At 48.0% G+C, this 19,393-nt stretch overlaps 1 protein-coding gene across 2 annotated transcripts in view; it reads left to right on the forward strand.

The window, feature by feature from the left end:
* IGF1R (insulin like growth factor 1 receptor) overlaps positions 1–19,393 on the forward strand; it is a 299,224-nt gene that overhangs the window by 272,745 nt on the left and 7,086 nt on the right. For both annotated transcript variants that reach the window (XM_082647870.1, XM_082647871.1), the window contains exons 16-20: positions 3,577–3,806; positions 4,072–4,182; positions 8,138–8,297; positions 11,145–11,274; positions 17,544–17,678. In XM_082647870.1, coding sequence (XP_082503996.1) covers positions 3,577–3,806; positions 4,072–4,182; positions 8,138–8,297; positions 11,145–11,274; positions 17,544–17,678 — 766 coding nt within the window. The remainder of the gene's footprint in view (positions 1–3,576; positions 3,807–4,071; positions 4,183–8,137; positions 8,298–11,144; positions 11,275–17,543; positions 17,679–19,393) is intronic.

Below are 19,393 nucleotides of genomic sequence, written 5' to 3' on the forward strand. Positions count from 1 at the left end.
TGTCAACATCTAGTTGGAAGATATGCTGCAGCTGACAAAACAGTCCTTTTAAACTAGTTTGAGCTTGAGTTTCGTGTCATTATAATTGTCTTTGATCACTACGGCTTCTCTGATTTTTGTATCTTGGAGATTTTCTGTTCATTCCCTCCTGACTGGGGTCTTCACGATTCTTACCCTCATGGCCTGTTCACATTCCCTCTGGTAGTAACTCATGAGAGCCATTTAGTTAAACGTCTGAGATGGTCTGACTTGGAAGGTTTTTTTCCTTATTTGCTGTCTTGTCTTCCAAGTTTGCCAAAATCCTAACTTTTCAAAGTAAGTCAGGGTGAGACATTGGTCACTGGGTACCACTAACTGGCAGTTTGCTAGAGACATTCACAAATGCCATCCCATTTGATCCCTGCATCCCTATAGGATGGGTTGTCTGATGCTCATCTGTCTGTCAGTGGGGTAACGAGGCTCAGAGGGGAAACTCACCCTGGTCACAGAACTAGGCAGTTGAGAAATCAGGATGAGGCAGCCCCTGGCATCTTGCTGACATGTGATGCAGTCACTGTGGGGAAGGACTGTGAAGTCCTGGGGGCTGGGGAGACCGGCAAGCTGGCCCACAGGAGCAGCTGGCCAGGGTTTGTCAAGTGAATAAATAAGTGCATGGAATCAGCTGGATGTATTTAGAAAACACGTTTGCCTCGCTCATGCTTCAGAAGTGGAAGTGTGTGTGCAGGAGACGTGAAATAAAGAGTCATGATTATTCTAATTGCTCATCCTGAAATGAGAAAACAATTTAAAAGCACTATATAAGTGTGTAAAGTTTTATTAATGTGATTTCTTTAATAATTTCTAATTCAAATTGTGTTTACAATAAAGCCAATCAAAAGCAGACTCCTCTGAATGTGAATCAAGTGTAGAATAATGAGGACATTCTTCTTCTTTATATAAAGGTCTCACAAAGTTGTATTTGTGTGTGTGTGTGTGTGTGTGTGGTACGCGGGCCTCTCACCGCTGTGGTCCCTCCCGTTGCGGAGCACAGGCTCCGGACGCCCAGGCTCAGCGGCCATGGCTCACTGTCCCAGCCGCTCCGCGGCATGTGGGATCCTCCCGGATCGGGGCACGAACCCGTGTCCCTTGCATCGGCAGGCGAACTCTCAACCACCGCGCCACCAGGGAAGCCCACAAAGTTGTATTTTTAAAAGACATATATATGTACACACACACCTACATGTCTGTATGTATGTGTGTGTGTGTGTACATATAAGGCTCAGAGAATGTTCTGGAAGGATACACACCAAACTTAAAAGAGTAGTTACTTGTGGAGAGGTTCTTTTTCTTTAAAATAAAAAGGCAAGACGATTTTTATGCATTGTTTGAATAAATAATAGGTTTTTTTTTAATCAAGTAAGGTGAGGAGTCATTACACACTTAATGGAATTTATAAGGAAAATGCAAGTCCACTTCCCACTCTATCAGTGTGGAGTAAGGCTACTGCAAAAATCTGCTCAGTTTTGAAATAAAGCAAGAAGATTGGCATTTGTAGCTTTGACTGTGAAGGATCCAGGAAGTTTAGAGAGAGCACAAATACAATCATATCAGACTCTAACGGCGATTTGAATTCAAATTTTGTGTCTTTCCAGAGTGCCTTCATAATATTTCTTGATTCTTTAAAAACAAAACAAACAAACAAAACTTATTGTCACCCAGGCCAACAGGTAGGAAGACTGTCACCTTATTTGAACTTAATTTATTCAGCCTTTTGACAAGCATCTTATAGCTAGTTTCCTCAAGGGGCAACAAAATGACATTGCAGTTCAAAAATGCTTTAAAAACTTCTCTCTCCAAAAGCTAATCTGCATGTCACCATTCTCCAGAGTACACTGAAAATCCCCTCCAGGGAAACGCTGATAACATTGTGCACGTAAACCTCTCCTGCCTGGCAGGGCTTAGGACTGCTGGCTAAAGTCAGAGCTATTGGGTTGAATCAGCTACCTCCCAGGGAATGAATGTGATTGGTTTTAACTCCATGTTTCATGGTGTGTTACATCGTTAATTCTGATTAAAAGCAAGCCTGGATTTTCAGAGATAAATGGATATATACAGTGTCTCTTTATACTTTCTGAGGGGTATCAGGAAGAGTCTTATCTACTGGGTTGTCTTGCATACTGACTCTCCTAAGTGAGCATCAGCCCCTTCTTCAGGGCTATAAACTGTCTAAGCCATATGGAGGTTGTAATTCCATTTGTGAAATTCCTGAACACATACATACGTACTATGAAATACAAAAATGTATGTGAAAGAAAATTCTAGATTGATTAACATAGTCCATATTGGAAATTCCTTAGAGGTGTAAATTGGTGGTATCTCCTGGGCCTAATTTATAGGCATCTTTGCTTTAAGATATCACTTAAAGGTAGATACCTGGGACTTGGGGGTTTTGGAATATAGCTGTCAATCCACTGCTTCTCTTACATCCAGCTACAGGCCCACGGTTAACATCTGAAAGCCTAAAGGCAAACAGAAGCCATTCCAGGTTCTCAGTCCTTCTGCATTTCTAAGCCAGGACCACCTCTTTCCTACCAGTGGAGCATGCCAAGGGTTCCCCTCTCAGGCAAGGACGTAAGCACACAGCATTAGAAGAATATGATAATAATTGAAATTTCTTATGGAGCTGTAGAACAGGTTGATTTTATTTTAGTTCTCGCCTGCCCATCAGAGTGGTAGGATGAATCCTCTGTTTTGTTTTCTTTCTTTCCTCCCTTCTTCCTTTCCCTCTTTCTTTCTCCTTCCTCCTGCCTAGAATTATTTATTTATTTACTTAAACCAAATTGAATCTGACCAGAAGCATAGGCTGGACAGGAAATCATATTCAGGCTTAGTCATTACCAAGCCCCACCCCCCCAGCCCCTCACCCCAGTGGTGGGAGGTCCCTGAGTTCACAGGCCCCAGGCCTAAGCCCTGGGGAGGTCCTTCTCATCAGCTGTCCCTCCATGCTGGTCACCACTGAATGCCCCTCGGTGCCAGAGCTCAGTTGCTTCCGTACCTCGTTCATCCCTCCAGGGTCTCTGGCAAGGCCAGAGAAACTGTCCAGACTAGAGCAGAGCTACCAATGGAAATATAGGGCCAGTCCCATAAGAAACCTGAAATTTTTCTAGTAGCCACATATAAAATAGGAAAAAGAAACAGGTGAAATACATGTTGATAAGGTTTTCTTTAACTCAGTGTATCCAAAATATTATGTTTTAATATGCAGTCAGTAAAAAAGTTACTGAAATATTTACATTATTTTTTGAAATCCAGCATGAATTTTATACTTATAGCAACATCTCAAATTGGACGACTTTCTGGTTCTTATATGCTGTTGGTATCTTTGAATTATCTAGAACTCCTTGAGGACTTGAAATTTTAGTGTTTGACTGTACAGTGGCCTTGCTGAAATCCACAGCCTGTGGGAGATTCCAGAACAAGCCATATCCTTGTCTCCTGATGTTCTCCTCCGTGGGTTCTAGGAAGTGGCATCTTGCCCTCTTTGACCTGGAGTTTGCCCAAAGCACGTTGTTTCAGTTCTGGCCTCTTCTTCCCCAGTGTACGTGCCTGACGAGTGGGAGGTCGCCCGGGAGAAGATCACCATGAGCCGGGAGCTGGGACAGGGCTCGTTCGGGATGGTTTACGAAGGTGTCGCCAAGGGCGTGGTCAAGGATGAGCCTGAGACCAGGGTGGCCATTAAGACGGTGAACGAGGCCGCCAGCATGCGCGAGAGGATTGAGTTTCTCAACGAGGCCTCGGTGATGAAGGAGTTCAACTGTCATCACGTGGTAAGAGAAGGGCCCCCATGTGTTGGGGAGCACACTTGTGGGTTTGCTGTCTCGCCCTGTCTTCTGTAGGGATCCCCCCCATCACCCCACTGTTCCTTTAGACACTGTGCACACGAAGGTTCTGGATGTGATGCAGGGCTGGCCCGTGAGCCCCAGTGGCCCATCGTATGGGCTCTGCTCTGGGCCAGACGGTCCCAGCGGTGGGAGAGCCGCAGTCGTGGGCAGCCCTCACCCTCTGAGCCCTTCTCTCTGTCCTTCCTCACAGGTGCGCTTGCTGGGCGTGGTATCCCAGGGCCAGCCGACGCTGGTCATCATGGAACTGATGACCCGGGGGGACCTCAAAAGTTATCTCCGATCTCTGAGGCCAGAAATGGAGGTCAGTTTTGATTTTCACTGACATCCCATGTTAACTGTTCCCTTTCCTTTAGAACCTTCCCCCAGAAAATACTGCGTCCTTAAATCCTTTCACTTTTCTTGCCCCGTGCTTGGTTCTTGGTCCTGTATATGAAGGAGTTCCCTGACTAGAGAGATACCTGGATCTTTTGTGAGAGGCACTTGCCAGTCCGCAGGTACCCTATTACTCAAACCCCTGTGTGCTTTTGCTGCTACATCATTCCCTCCACCCCCAGTCACCTCCTCTACCACCGTTTCTCTCTGACTCCCACCCACAGACCATGTCTGCACTGCTCCCTCCCTGGAGCCTTTCCTGCCCCCCACCCCAGCCAGGAGTGCCTGTCTCCTCCACTGCCTTCTCTCCTGGACCGGCTTTCTCTTGTTTGGTTCTTGGTGGATCCCCATCTAGCCCATTATGTTTCCTGTCCATCCCAGACCCAGTGTAGCTCAGTGTCGTGCTTATCAGAGTTCACTGTCAGGTTGACTTGATTCTTGTGCCGGGTGGTTTCCCTCCCAGCTCTGTGCACAGACACCCACTCACTCACAGGCCCCCACCTGACGTGTGCCCCTTCCCCTCCTGTGGGCAATCTGAGCCTTTGAGCCGAGGGAGCCCCATTTCTCAAGCCCTGCATCCACATTTCAGGCTTTATCCGGAATCAGTGTCTTGCTTGAGCTTCTGAATGATCATCACCTCAGCTGCACAGTGATTTCTACTTAGTATCAAAAAAATATCAATTTGTGTTACCATGGTGTCTCCCCATGAACCCAGCTTTGTAACATTTGGAGGAGTGACTTTTTTTTTTTTTTTTTGCGGTACGCAGGCCTCTCACTGTTGTGGCCTCTCCCATTGCGGAGCACAGGCTCCGGACGCGCAGGCTCAGGGGCCATGGCTCACAGGCCCAGCTGCTCCACGGCATGTGGGATCTTCCCAGACCGGGGCACGAACCCGTGTCCCCTGCATTGGCAGGCGGACCCTCAACCACTGCGCCACCAGGGAAGCCCTGGAGGAACGACTTTTAAGAGTATACTGGGAGATAAATACTTAGAAGTGATACCAGCAACATCTGCCTTTCACTTGGCTGCCTTGGTGGGTCTCAAGTCCTCACTTGGACCCTGACTTTGCTGCCTGTTGAGGAAGCTTTGGGTCTGCTTTTGTGCCTTGGATCCTCCCCTTTCTCGACCCCTCTTGAATGTCTGTAGCCTTTCTCTGTTTGAGCTTAATCTTTTGTTTTCTTCTTTTAATTGGCAACTTAATCATCTCCCAAGTAGTAGTTCCTTAATTTTTGTTCCAAGCACTTGTTTATTACACGTTGCTTCCTTTACTCACAGCAGATGATGCATGTGGTTCTGCAAGGTCTGCGAGGCCCAGTGTGGACTGAGGCCCTGAGCAGGGCAGTTTGCAACACATCCACCCTCTGCTCTGCCCAGCGTGGGTCCCCAACTCCCCTGGATCTTAGTGCCTTTTCCCAGCTCACTTTGTAATACACAAGCCAGCACAAAGGAGAAAAGCTTCATCAGCTGGGTAACTGGAGATGTGGTAGTATGTTTCTTATCAGATTCATGTAAGGCACCTCTGAAAAGTCTGAAGCACTTACTTCCTTCGTACCCAGTTTCAGGCACAGAATAAAAATTTGCAACACATAGCCCTAGTCCTGGCTCTGCCACTACCTGTCTGCGTCCTCAGGTGGCTGCTTCAGGCTCTGGGCCTTGGTTTCCTTATGTGTAAAATAAGAGGGTTGGGCAAGATGACTACTAAAGTCCTTTTCAGATGAAAAATTAACTTTAAAAAAAAATTTATTTATTTTTGGCTGCATTGGGTCTTTGTTGCTGTGCACAGGCTTTCTCTAGTTGCGGTGAGCAGGGGCTACTCTTCGTTGCGGTGCGTGGGCTTCTCATTGCAATGGCTTCTCTTGTTGCAGAGCACAGGCTCTAGGCGCCTGGCCTTCAGGAGTTGTGGCATACAGGCTCCAGAGCACATGCTCAGTAGTTGTGGCGCACGGGCTTAGTTGCTCCGCGGCATGTGGGATCCTCCCGGACCAGGGCTCAAACCCGTGTCCCCTGCATTGGCAGGCGGATTCTTAACCACTGTGCCACCAGGGAAGCCCCCCAAAAAATTCACTTTTAGATTTGTCAGATTTAAAGTTGTTCTTTCTAACCCATGTCAAGTATAAAAATACGTATGCTTATCCTGTGGTTTCATTATATTCTACTTGGCATCTTCCCCCAGTGAAGATTCATTCATTTCCCTCACTAAATGCGGATGCTTGTGTATACGCGTCTTAAGTAGTTCTAAGCAAGTTAAATGTTTCTGTTTTCTAAGACGTCTGAAAGAATGGCAGTATTAGCACCATGAACTGACAGAATGTCAGCCCTCTCCTTCAATACTTAAAATCAGGTTCCTTTTTTTGATTCTGTTTTTCATATTAATATTATGAAGCGCCACTTCTAATAAGCGCCTAACTTAATATTCCACAACTTAAGTATTATGAGCATAAAGTTAACATTTTACCTGCCAATTTCCTGGTGTACCGTGCATATCTAAAGCCCTGAAAAGGTTAAAGAGAATGTTAGGTCCTGAGGGAAAAAGGCTCCTCTAAGCAAGGCCCCTTTGTAAAGGAAGGGGGTAGTTTTGGCTTACCCTTTGGGTCATCACATCACTTCCCCAGGCAACTCAGTAATGAGGATTTTAAATCACCACAGACAGTCCTGATAGTAGCTTCAGAATTCAAGTGGAGGGAACCAACCCCCAAGTACTTGGAGAGTTGTTATACTGCTCCTAGAAGCCAGCTTTGGGGCAGAAACTAGCACCTCACTGGGCGAAACCAGCATTCCCTGGGTGTGGACCTTGGCCAGGCACTGGCGGACACTTGCCATGCCTGGTCCCAGGTCATCCTCCCAGCAGTGACCCCGCCTCGACCCCATGTGAAAGAGCCCAGGCAGGAGGCCAGACTGTCTGATCCTAAAGCCCAGGCATGTTCTTCCTGTGGCGCAGGGTTTGAGCTGGGAAGGGGACGTGTGGGACCTGTCAGAGCAGGATGGCTTTGCTGTGTTGTGACAGATGCTCTGTAGTCAGGGAAACTGAGGTAAAGTCTGTTGAACTCACACAAACAAGAGGTGGTCAGCATCTAAACTGGGGGTGCTGATTGGTTTCTACACTTTCTTTTAGGATAAAGAGGCTTGGACACACATTTTATGTAAAACTTTTCTAAATGGATTTATTATTTGGGGGTATTTCTTCTCAATTCTGAAATCGGTATGTTGCCCTTCTCTGCAAAGAGGAAACGTTTATCCGTGTTACCTGTCACTGTTGGACATTGGTCCCCTCCAGAATAAGCTTCTGCTGGACTTAAATGAACTGTCAAGGGCTTGCTTTCCTCAGCACCCACAGAAGATAATAATCCAAGGAATGCCACTCTGTAAGGTGAACAAATTCATCTTGATGGTTTTGTACTTTAGAAGAAAGTTGAAGGGAGAGAAAAGGATTAAATAACTTAATGTAGGAAATAACACATCCAGTGTCCATTCAAGAAACCCGTTTGCTTATTTCCACATGGCCTTTGTAATGTCCTCTCCCTCCTTTTCCCTGTGTGGAGTTGGATTGTGGAAATAAAAGGAACACATACACTAATTGGAATTTGAGTATCCAGAATTTTTAATATCAAAAATTGCTGGTTTCACTTTAAATGATGTTGGCCCCACCCAAAATCGAAGATGCTGGTCCTCCCAAGTTGTGCTAATAGGTGCTTCTCTCCGCAGCTTTGTGATGTGGTCAGAGGGCAAGTGCCATGGCCTCCTTCTGAGCCACTCCTGGTTTCTTAGCAGAATGACCTGTGGTGCTCAGATTGAACAAAGGTGGATTTGCAAACCGTGAAAGAACACGGGGAGGGAAAAATTCCTAAATTCTCACGTGGATTTTTTTTTTTTTTAATCTCCAACAGAATAATCCAGTCCTAGCACCTCCCAGCCTAAGCAAAATGATCCAGATGGCTGGAGAGATTGCAGATGGCATGGCATACCTCAACGCCAATAAGTTTGTCCACAGAGACCTCGCTGCCCGGAACTGCATGGTGGCCGAAGATTTCACAGTCAAAATCGGAGGTGTGTCCTTAGCTTTCCAGATCTGAGCAAGAACTAAACTCGCACATGTTTTAGGGACCAAGTGGGCATTAGCCTGCCTGTGGAGAGGTTTTCCAATGCGTCCCGTGACTGCAGAGTCTTACTCTCTGGAATAATGTGATTGTGTCCAGTCAATAGTCACAAACCCAGCCAGCCTGGCTGTAATCCTGATAGTTCATGGGCGCAGTGGTCCAGGCAGTGGCCAAGGGTGAGCTGAGGCCATGGTCCGTGAGGTTGCCTCTACTGGCACTTGAGGCGTTTCTTGGCAGAACAGTTCTAAGCATTGTTTCCAAAAATGGTTGAGACAGTGTCCTCAGGTGATTTTGACTTGTGCCTAAAAGTTGCCCTCCATACTACCAGTATGTCTTCCAGTTTTCCAGCTTACAAGGAACATTGTCTGCCTCACAACAACCGGGGGTCCATGGCGTTTTCTAAGAGGTGAGGTCCCCGATGGTGAAGCCCGTGCACAGAGCAGAAGTGGTTACAGGATGAGGGAAGACCGCTGCTTTCTGGGGTTCACACCCGAGCTGGTCAACCTCGGAGCTCTTGATCTTTGTTGCAAGCCTTACTTATTAGCTAACTAAACTCCTCCTTAGACCCCTTGTTGCCACCACCCACTGTAACACCAAAAAAGGGGGGTGGTCACTTGTTAGGAATTTACTTTGGACTTTAGGTTTGGTTTTTACTTTGGTCCTTGAATCTGCCTGATAAAACACATAAAACATCAGGGCTGCATGGGAACCACCTGCTCTTCCCACTGTGAGATGATGATGTTTCAGGAAAATGCTGAATATTTATCCTGAGAAGCTACAGGAAGACTTTACATCCAAAAACTATTTAAACCTCTTTGTTTAGCTCTTGAACTGTCTGTTCTGGAAGTGCTCGCCTTCCTTTAGCAGTGTTTTTGGGGTTTTTTTAACAATGAATTTGAATGAATATTTTGGCCCTTTGGTGAGCAATGAGTATCCCCTCTAGAATGGTTTCCCAAGTGGGGATAGGCATCTTTCTCTTTCCTTTGTAGGAGCTAGAGGTAATGGATGGAGCCATATCGTATAGCAAATATCCTTGGCCATCAGTTATTCCGTGTGTCCTTGGATTGGCCCTTTGAGGCATCCACACATTTGACACCCCTGAAAGTCTGAGGCTGTCTTGCCCTGGGGCTCTCAGGGAAGAGCCCCTATGGCTGCTGCCTGGGCTTCCTCTGTGTACCCTGCTCCCTCCCCTTCCCTTCTCAGCGAGGACCCAGATTGCTCCCACAGAGATGCCAACCAGCTCCCCTTCCCCAGCTGCAGAGCCAGGCAGGCACTAACTAAACTAAATCCCGGTTCTGCCACTAACAGACGTGAGGCTTGCGGCAAGTGTCTTTAAGTTCTGTGAGCCCCAATTTCTTGACCTCTGAAATGGGAATGATGCTGTAAGAGAGCCATGAGATGCTGGGAAAGACTCGGTGCAGGAAAGCACCAGGCACGTACGTGCTGGGTGTGGGGCATGTCCTCGGAAATGGAGACGTTAGTGTCTGTGGCCTAACTCAGTTCCTTCTCCTTTACTTCCCTGCTCGCCCTCACTGCGGGAGAGCTGTTTTTGTGCCACTTGCCATTGGAAGTCCAAATCAGCAAGGACTCTATTTGCTGTTTAACCATGTGGCATATTTATAGTGATGTTTTCTTTGTACTGTGTTTTTTCTTCCTGAAATTTGAAATTTTTCTTTTGGGTTAAGGAGGAAATAATCTGTGCTTTTTTTCTGGGATTTCTGTCTTTCCTTTTTGTGCAAGGAAAAGCAGATCCTCTACTTGCACGTCACTGGATAATTCAGAGATAAAACTTTAGCACTTCGTTTTTATTCTTCGCTAGGATTCAAAAATGTTTTTCTAATGCCCAGTGTCCCATGGATTACAAATATGACAAGCAGTTTTACCAGAGGCAATTCGATGGCCGTTAGCATAGTACAAGGAAATTATGTTGATTAACGTCCAAGGAACTTTGTTCTCTGTGTTTGCTTTGTAGCCTTACCTCTTTGTGGCAGAGTTAGAGACATAAATGAACATTTTAAAAAGGAGAGCAGCCCTTTCTCCTGGGAAGGAGAACGGAAGAGTCCCTGTAAGAAAAGGTTACATGATTGAGTGGAAAATCAAAATCTGACAAAGAAGCAATAATTTAGGATTATAAAGCAAGCCTGCCATCAAACATAATTATGTGACATCTTCTAGAGACATGGAAAATGGAAGACATTTTCAAAAATGAGTGGGAGTATTATGTTGAAAAACATTATTGAGTAATAGCTTCAGGGGCCTAGTAAATACCATCTCTTAGGCATCTTACTGTGTACTTTTTTCATCGTGAATTGGTCCTCTCAATATTTTCCCCCTTATTAGATGGTGAAACTACTTTCTTTCCTCTGATAATGAGGCAGTGTTACTAAGTAAATAAAAGTCAACATGCTCCTGACTATTTGATCATGTTTTTAAACCACATACAAATGACCTTTGCTCTACTCAGTACATATTTTCCTGATAAACTATGGGTCCTGATAATTTGTAAGATGCCTCTCATTTTAAATGCAATGAGGGAACTACCTTCTTAAAAGAATCACATTGTAAATATATTTAAAGGCAGAGATTTCTGGGCATTTGCTTGTCATGTGACTCACCGGTCCTCCCCTACGGTTTCTGCCTCATCAGGTGGCAGCATGGATATCGGCCTACCTAAAGCCGGTTTCCCCTTGGACTTGGCTGTGGGCACAGGACCCTCTGAGACGTCACTGTGCCTCTTCGCTTCTCCCCCAACATTACTCACATGGGGTAACTCTCATGCCTTCTCTCCTCCTCACAGATTTTGGGATGACGAGAGACATCTATGAGACCGACTATTACCGGAAGGGAGGGAAGGGGCTGCTGCCCGTGCGCTGGATGTCCCCCGAGTCCCTCAAGGATGGAGTCTTCACCACGCACTCTGACGTCTGGTACGAGAGACCTTTCCTGTAACGCCAGCCCCCGGCCCCCACGAGTCCTTTCCTTTCCTCCTGTTTTCTGTTCATTGTTACCCGTTTCCGGCTTTGACTAAGTGTGATGGGGGCCACCCCCTCATCACTGACGTGTTCCTGTTGTCAGTGGGCACTTGTGGGATTCAAAGAATTTGTGGGACCAACATTTCTTTCAATGCTTAGCTGCTCACCGAGTGGTTGGGAGGCCTGGAGACACACCACCAGGGGCTAGGGTATGGGGACAAGCCAGAAAGTTTTACTTCTTTCTGCTTCTTCCCCACCTGCCTTCTCTCATTTTCTTTCGCAATAAATAGATGCGACGTTGTGTGCGCACATGTGTGCGTATGTGTGTGTTTGGGGAGGTGGTTGCTTCACCTAATTAAACCTTCAGATTGCAGATGCTGCTTATTTTAGACCCAATGCTTATGAGTCTTGATGTGTTTTCCTATTGTTTCCATCAGCTGTCTGTCCTCTTCCAATGGGCACCATCGTTGTTGACCCAGGGATGGTGTGGAAAGCAAAATGTCTCCCTTAGTCATGGACGTATCTTGGGGTAGAAGATGCATCAGCTGCGGATGCAGAGGCCTTTTGATAGTATTGTTTATTGCGGCTCCTCAGCAACATTGTGGAGAGGTGGTCAGTTTCTGAAATACGATTGAGGTTCTTGGCAGGCGAAGGCCCTGGCACGTCTACCTTCTAGAACGTCAGCTAGTTTCTTGGCTGTCCTCTCAGGAGATCCCGTCGCTGGTGGGTTACAGAAATGGTAGTTGTTTACTCCAGCTGTAGGGATGAGCACATAGAGGAGCTATTTAAATAGTGACCGACATCATTTTCTTTTTAACCTCGTGAACCTTGGGATCAAGGGCCTTGGATCCTATTTTGAAGACAGGTGCGAATTGGAAATAGCATTTGAATATGACCCAGCAAAGCATGATTTCTTCTTGAGCTCAAGTGTGAGATCTGTTTTTCAATCAGCCTATTCAAGATGGTTCCCTCTTCACAGTCAAATCAAAGTGTTCGACACCATTTTTAGATATCAAGATGATGGGGAGAGGACAGGCCTGGGCCCACACCCGCATCTGTTTATTCTAGGATCCATGCTTCCAACAACTTTGAGGTCAGCTTACAGTGCAGTAAAATAGAAAACCACGAGAGCCCGGGAAAACAGAGGCAGGGCAGGAAGATAAAACTAGAGTTGTTAATATCTCACAGGCTAAGTTTACCAAATTCTGGTTAGCAGCAGTTGCAACAAGCAGCAGTAAAGGGTGTTCATTGCCATTTTTCTCCCATTTGATGACATAGACATTATGAACCAGTAAGAAAAAATATATATAAACAAGAGTAGGGATTTCATATTCATTCCATTCCATGTTCAGGCTTTGACAGTGCTTTAGTTTTTTTTTTTTTTAACATAGCCTTTGAGGATAACACTGGTAAGGTGGGTAGGCTAGGACAATGGAGAATATGGAAGGCTTCTTAGGTCCCCAGGATCTAAAGTGCTCCCTCTTGAAGGAATGAAAATCATTTTTGAGTATATTCAATGGTACAAAACAGTCACCCCTAAATAGTTAAAGTCTAGAAAGAAATACAAAGAATTGTATTTGACTTTGCAGAAGATACCCTAGAATTTTAGGATCAGAAGATATTCTGAGGTCAGGACCCGTCCCCACACCCCATCTACAGCGTCTTTGACAGCTGGTTTTTGAGCTTCTGCTCACATATTTCCAGGGACTGCTAATTCCTCTCTCATAAAGACAGACAGCCCTAATCCTTAAGACATCCTTGGGTTTTGCAGGTCTTTCTCATGCTATGCTTAAGTCGGCCTCTTGCTGACACCCCGCTGGCCCTTCTCTGTAGCACGGTTGCACAACCTGCTGTTTTTGATAAGACAGGCCTTGGAGTCACAAGGAAATGGTCTCTTTTCTCTAGGTGGAACATCTTTAGGTTTTCCTTGGAGACATTATTCCTATATCCTTGGAGATATCCTTGGAGACATTATTCCCAGGCCCTTGGGCACTGTCCTGGTACCTCCTATATCTCTCTTGTAGCACTGTGTCCCTGCAAATGGTTCCTTTGGGTTAGAAGACACAGGTGTGCCCTCCAGGCATGGAGGGAACCAGGCACAGGACTGGGGAGGGGGAAATCCATGGCTTGAAGGTGTGTTTCCTTCCTGGGCAACTGAATCACCCTACAACAGTCTTCATTTCTTGACTTACTGAGAAGCTTTCCAAATGGCCACAAATATCCAGGGCTGGTTGCTCCCTCCTAGAGTTATTTGGTTCTTCAGTGGTGAATTCACATCAGCTGGTAATGTGGATATCTCTGTAGGTTTCGATTTGCTGGTGGGTGGGACATTGACAGATCCCGTCCTTGTATGAGGAGGTATAATTATTGAATGCTGACTTTAACCAGCACTGGAATTGAAGTGAGTCTCACACCAAGTTGTCCCTTACTTGGGAAAACAGCCCCAATGCTCGAAATTAGAAAAGACTTCACACAAAGGCATTTATCTAATGTTTAAAGATTAAATCCATAAAATTCAAAGCTTGGTTTTGCATGAGGCATTAAATGCCAGTGCCACCTTGTAAATGACCTGCTCGGAAAAGCATGCAGGTGTTGCATCTTTCTCAGCGTCTCTGGCTATGTGGCCTTGGTCAAACCATGGGGTATCTGTGGACTTCAGCTGCTCCATCTGTGAGGTAAGGTCTGTTTGGGGATGTCTGCAGAACCTCAGTAGATGTTTTTGTTTTGTTTTGTTTTGTTTTTTTGTGGTATGCGGGCCTCTCACTGTTGTGGCCTCTCCCATTGCAGAGCACAGGCTCCGGATGTGCAGGCTCAGCGGCCATGGCTCACGGGCCCAGCCGCTCCGCGGCATGTGTGGGATCTTCCCGGACCGGGGCATGAACCTGTGTCCCCTGCATCGGCAGGCCACTGCGCCACCAGGGAAGCCCCTCAGTAGATGTTTAAATGGCCCCTGTGACAACTCCTGATGACAGGGAGGCACGTTGGTGTTGGTTAGAGATGCTTTAGCCTCCATACCTTGGGGCAGAAAAATGGTTGAACTCAGCTAGTCGTGTCCTGGGAAGGATGCCCGGATGCCAGCACTAAGTGGCCCTCACAGACAGGTGGCACTGACATCAAACCAGAGTCACTCCAGGGAAAGCCTTTGTGGAGAGCCGGCTCTGTCACCTTCTGTGTTCTTTCATGTGTGTGATCGTGAGGACCTGGCGTGGCCCCGGCACAGTGCTCAGCGTGTGCAAGAACCAGGGTGCCTACAGACATGGTCCTTGTCCCTGAGGGATGAAGTCTTATAGAGAACAGGAAGCGACCCTGACAGGCTGGGATCACAGACCCCTTCCCCGAAGAGCGGAAGTCGTGGGGCACCCTGAAGTATGGACTTTCACCTTCCGAACAGTGAGGAAGTGGGAACACTGGGGGAAACCACGGTGGTGGGAAGCGCTTAGTTCGTGTAGAGGATGGTGGGACTTCCTCAAGGGAGTTAGGCTGAAGAGAGCTCAAGTGAGGCCTTGGCTGTTTTGTTAGGGGTTTGGGACTAATTCTGCAGTTTCTGTGAGGAGAGGCTTCTGAGCTGGAGAGTGACTTAGAGCCGTGTTTTAAGAAGTTCACGTTAGCTAGAGTGTGAAGCTCCTCTGAGTGAGATGTTGGTGCCAAAAAGGAGGTGTCCTGCAGGCCAGGCAAGGGGGACCATCTGCACTGAGGATGTGCTGGGGGGACGAAAGGAGAGGAGCAGACCTTTGGGCAGGTCTGAGCCTGCACGGGCAAGCTGTGGGGGTTATCTGAGGAGGTGTGGGAAGGATGACCTCAGGGTGCTATTGAATATAGTTCCCCGTGCTATACTGTAGGAGTTTGTTGTTGGCATGTGGACTCTTCTAAGCTGAAGGAGTCGAGAAGTGGAATTTGCAGGAAGGACTCTGACCTTCCCCTGAAGCAGGCTTATGACCCTTATATGCCCTGGAGGAAAGAAGCATCCTTATTTCCTAAGACACCAAGAGGAATCTGAACTAACAAGTCTTGCTGGGTTTCCCCAGTTCACTGTACCCTTTGCTCATATCCTTCTGTCCTGTCCCCCTTTTTCCATGACTTTGTGCTCTTCATCAAAACTAATATAAAAAATGCTTAGGTTTTACTACTTTGTTGGGTCTTCATTTCCTTATGAAGGCTCCTGTGTCGTGTAAAACTTATATTAAAAAAAATCTGTACCCTTTCTCTTGTTAATCTGTCTTTTGATACAGAGCCCCCGCCGAGAACTGAGCAGGACAGAAGAAAAGGATTTTTTTTCCCCTTCTTTACAAAGGAAAGTGGCATTCTCTAAGAAAGTGAATATTTTTTTCCTCGACTGCCCCAAACCTGTTGGGAAACACTTTCTAATTTCTGGAGAATTTCTTTGATTCACTTAGGAGAGAAGCTAAACGCATGAGCTTCTGACTTTATACTAGAGTTGTGGTTCTCGTTTCAGTGATGTTACACTAGCAGTGGTTCTCCACAGGGTTGATGGCATCTCCTAGGAGACATTTGGCAATATCAGCGTGGCGAGACAGAGTTGAGACACATTAAGGTCAAGGGTCCACAGTAACCCAGAGCTTGGAGTGGGGCGGTAGGTGCTGAGAGGTCAGCATGGGCACCGTTCGGTGGGTGCTGGCCGCCTGACAGTAGCTGGCACAGCCGAGGAACGTGTGGGGCAGGAGGGGGACGTGGGGCTGGGAGAAACCGCATTTTCAGGTTATTTCTCAGGCCAGGCCTGCCGTCAGTTGGGTACCACATTTCAGAGGTGGAGTTGGGAGCCATGGCCTCTGAGCCAGAGACCTAGGTGACCGGGCCAATTCAGTCTGCGGAGATCCCCCAGCCCAGGTCGACGGAGGGAGCCCACTGCCCTTGGCTGGGCCTGCGAACACCGCATTTGGGCCTCCAGGCTTTCAACTTTCCTAGGGCTCTCGTGCAATACCAAGACTATTTCTTGGTCACTGAGTTTCAAAAGGATCTTGGGTGGGTCTGTCCTCTGAGGGCTAAGATTCTAAATATTTATGTCTGACATCTGCTCTCAGCATCAATTTGTACAAAACCCTTTTGTTCATGGAAAGGAGCTGAAACATCGAGTAAAACATTCTGATACAAAGTCCGCGGCCCTCCTGGCTCGGCTTGGCCAGGATCCGCAGAGCTCTGGGCGGGAAGCGCCGCCCCAGAATTTTCAGTGCGGCTTTGCCCACACCCCTGGCCTTTGGAAGGTCCAGGAAGCCCCTCGGGTTGGCCAAGCGGCAGGCTTTAATCTGCGGAAATGAACCGAATGGAAAGGCAAATAGACCGTGGAGAATTTGTGAAAGACGCTGATGTATGCTGGGAAGGCACCTTTATTTTGCAGATTACAGCACTGCCTTTTTTAACATCCTCAGTCTGAAATTTCTGTGTATGTGTATACCTATTTTAGTTTGTTTTCCAGTAGTAGGATCTTCTAACCTACAGGCAGAAGCGCATGCGAGGCGGAATCGCTCCCTGCTCCCCTTGCTGACTTGGTTCCTCAGCCACCCGCTTCCCCCCACCTTGGCTAAACTCTGGGCCTAAGGATTCTTCCTAGTGCGCGAGCCCCACCCCAGCCAGTGCCGCCCTTCTCTGTCCCCCACCTGTGAGGCTGAGCCCCTCGTCCCCCCGGGCCCTCCTGGACCTGTAAGATCCCCACTGAGCTTTTCAACACCCCAAGGCCCGGGCCCCCACCCCAGACCAGTGAAATCAGTCGGGGGCCCAGGCATCCTTAAGAGTTAAAAACTCAACCAGGGATTCCTGCGTAGAGAACCACTTAGGTAGAAGTTTCTAAAATGGGGAGCTTGTTGAACAGCTTGCTTGTCCCAGGCTGCATTTAGTCCCAGGGATTTGCACTAAATCACTGTCCCAGCCGGGCCTGGGGACCAGCATTCGATTACTGGTGGTATAAAAGCACATTAGGGAGACGCTGCCCTGCAGGGTCCTGTCTGGGGCTGGGCCCTGAACCCAGCTTGCCTGGGGCTCCCATTGGAGATCACGTGCTCGCAGGCTGTACAAGGGCCCTGAACACTCCTTCCCCTCAGCTGGCAGAGCTGTGCCACCAGGGCTGCATTGACTCAACGACACGAGGATGGATGTTCCACACTTAGCCCGGGGCCTGGCTCGCTGCCCGACATGCGCTCAGTCGCCCAAAGGGAGAGGGCTGGCTCTGTCCACCCGTTTCCGAGCACCTCACGTTTCTTTTCTCCCTGTAGGTCCTTCGGGGTCGTCCTCTGGGAGATCGCCACGCTGGCCGAGCAGCCATACCAGGGCCTGTCCAATGAGCAAGTCCTTCGCTTCGTCATGGAGGGCGGCCTTCTGGACAAGCCGGACAACTGTCCTGACATGCTGTATGTATATGCTGGGTCCCTCTGGCCCCGGCGGGTGCTGGGATGACCAGAGCAGTTAAGAAGAGGGTTTATCCTAATGGAAAGAACCTGTCCCTTTGGGCAAGTGCCTTAATCCTTCCCCATCTTCCTTAATCCTGGGGTTCGGATTTGCAGTTTACATTGTGGTTTCTCAGGCCAAACGTCTTTGTGAAATACTTGACCAAAGCAATCCCTGCTGGTCTGCTCCAGGCAGAGTTTTTTTTAAAAAATGCAGCAACATGACACTGATTACTCTTAAGCCACAGTCCCAGGCTGCTCCCCAGCCATCAGCAGGGCTCCTCCAGGCCTGTGGGGGTGACCTCAGACCTCCTTTTGCAGGCGGTTCCAGGATGCTGCCACCACCTGTGGTCCCCCCATGTTTCTTTCCTGTTAAGTGTTTACAAAAGTCATAAAAGGCCTGTGAGTGGCAGGCTCTCAGCAGCCTCCTCCAGCGGCTGTGCTGACCTAGAGGCGGTCAGGGGGCCTCCCGGCAGGCACAGCCCTGGCATGTAGCTTTCTGTTCCTAAGATCTGTCAGATAATAGGAAACAGTCCGTGATGCCTCGTGGTCCTCCCTGCTCAGTGTTCTTAGGAGAAGCCCCTCTGTCAGTGGAGGTCAGAGCTGCTGAAAGTGTGAGGGTGTGCAGGTGTGAGGATGTGCAGGTGTGCTGTGGTTGGGTCGTCAGGTGCAGACAGGTACAGAAAGCAGTGGACTTGCTTTCGACATGCACATTAAGGCAGGGCTCAAGATTCTTCTGGATCCCAATAGGTAGAAGGTAGGCTACCACTAATACTTCAAGACCAATGCAGGAATTTTCCAGAAGTGCTTTTCAGGACAGATTTGGCCTCACATTGGAAAGGGCCCCAGAGGAGCTGTTGGGCTGTCTCCATGTCTGTGTGGAAGGCTCTACCCAGATCTGCCACCTACCCGTGCACCAGCCTTGAGTGAGCGCTGACTTGGGCAGGGCCCCGTCATGGTGGGGTGATTTACAGATGTGAGTCAGATGCCACGTCGAGTGGGTACCAGGGAAATCGGCCCCAACAGCCAAGAAAGCTCTGTTCATTTGGTCTCCCAAGGTTTCCATGGATCAGGAAATGGGAGTGCTGGCTCCTCTGCTCAGTCTGATGAGGTTGAGATCAAGATGTCAGCCCGAGCTGCGAACATCTGAGGCTCAGGAGGCTCCCTCTCCCAGGCCCCTGCAGGTTGTTGGCAGGAGTCAGCCCCTTGTGGCTGTAGGACTGCGGTCCCAGGGTCTTGCTAGCTCTCAGCTCCCAGCCCTTGCCACACTTCCCCTCCATTGGCCTTCTCACAACAAAGCAGCTTTCTTTTTTTTTTTTTGCGGTACGCGGGCCTCTCACTGCTGTGGCCTCTCCCATCGTGGAGCGCAGGCCCAGCGACCATGGCTCACGGGCCCAGCCGCTCCACGGCATGTGGGATCTTTCCGGACCGGGGCATGAACCCGTGTCCCCTGCATCGGCAGGCGGACTCTCAACTGCTGCACCACCAGGGAAGCCTCCAAAGCAGCTTTCTTCTTCAGGGCCAGCAAGAGAATCTCTCTGCTGCTTTTTGACTTTTTTTTTTTTTTTTTTACCTGATTAAGTCACATCTACCCAGGATAATCTCCCTTCTGATTAACTTAGAGTCAATTATTAGAAACCTAAATGGAGGAGTGAAATCTCATCACATTCACAAGTCCC

This window comes from Grampus griseus (assembly GCF_964374135.1).
Source record: "Grampus griseus genome assembly, chromosome: 2".
NCBI classification, from domain to species: domain Eukaryota; kingdom Metazoa; phylum Chordata; class Mammalia; order Artiodactyla; family Delphinidae; genus Grampus; species Grampus griseus.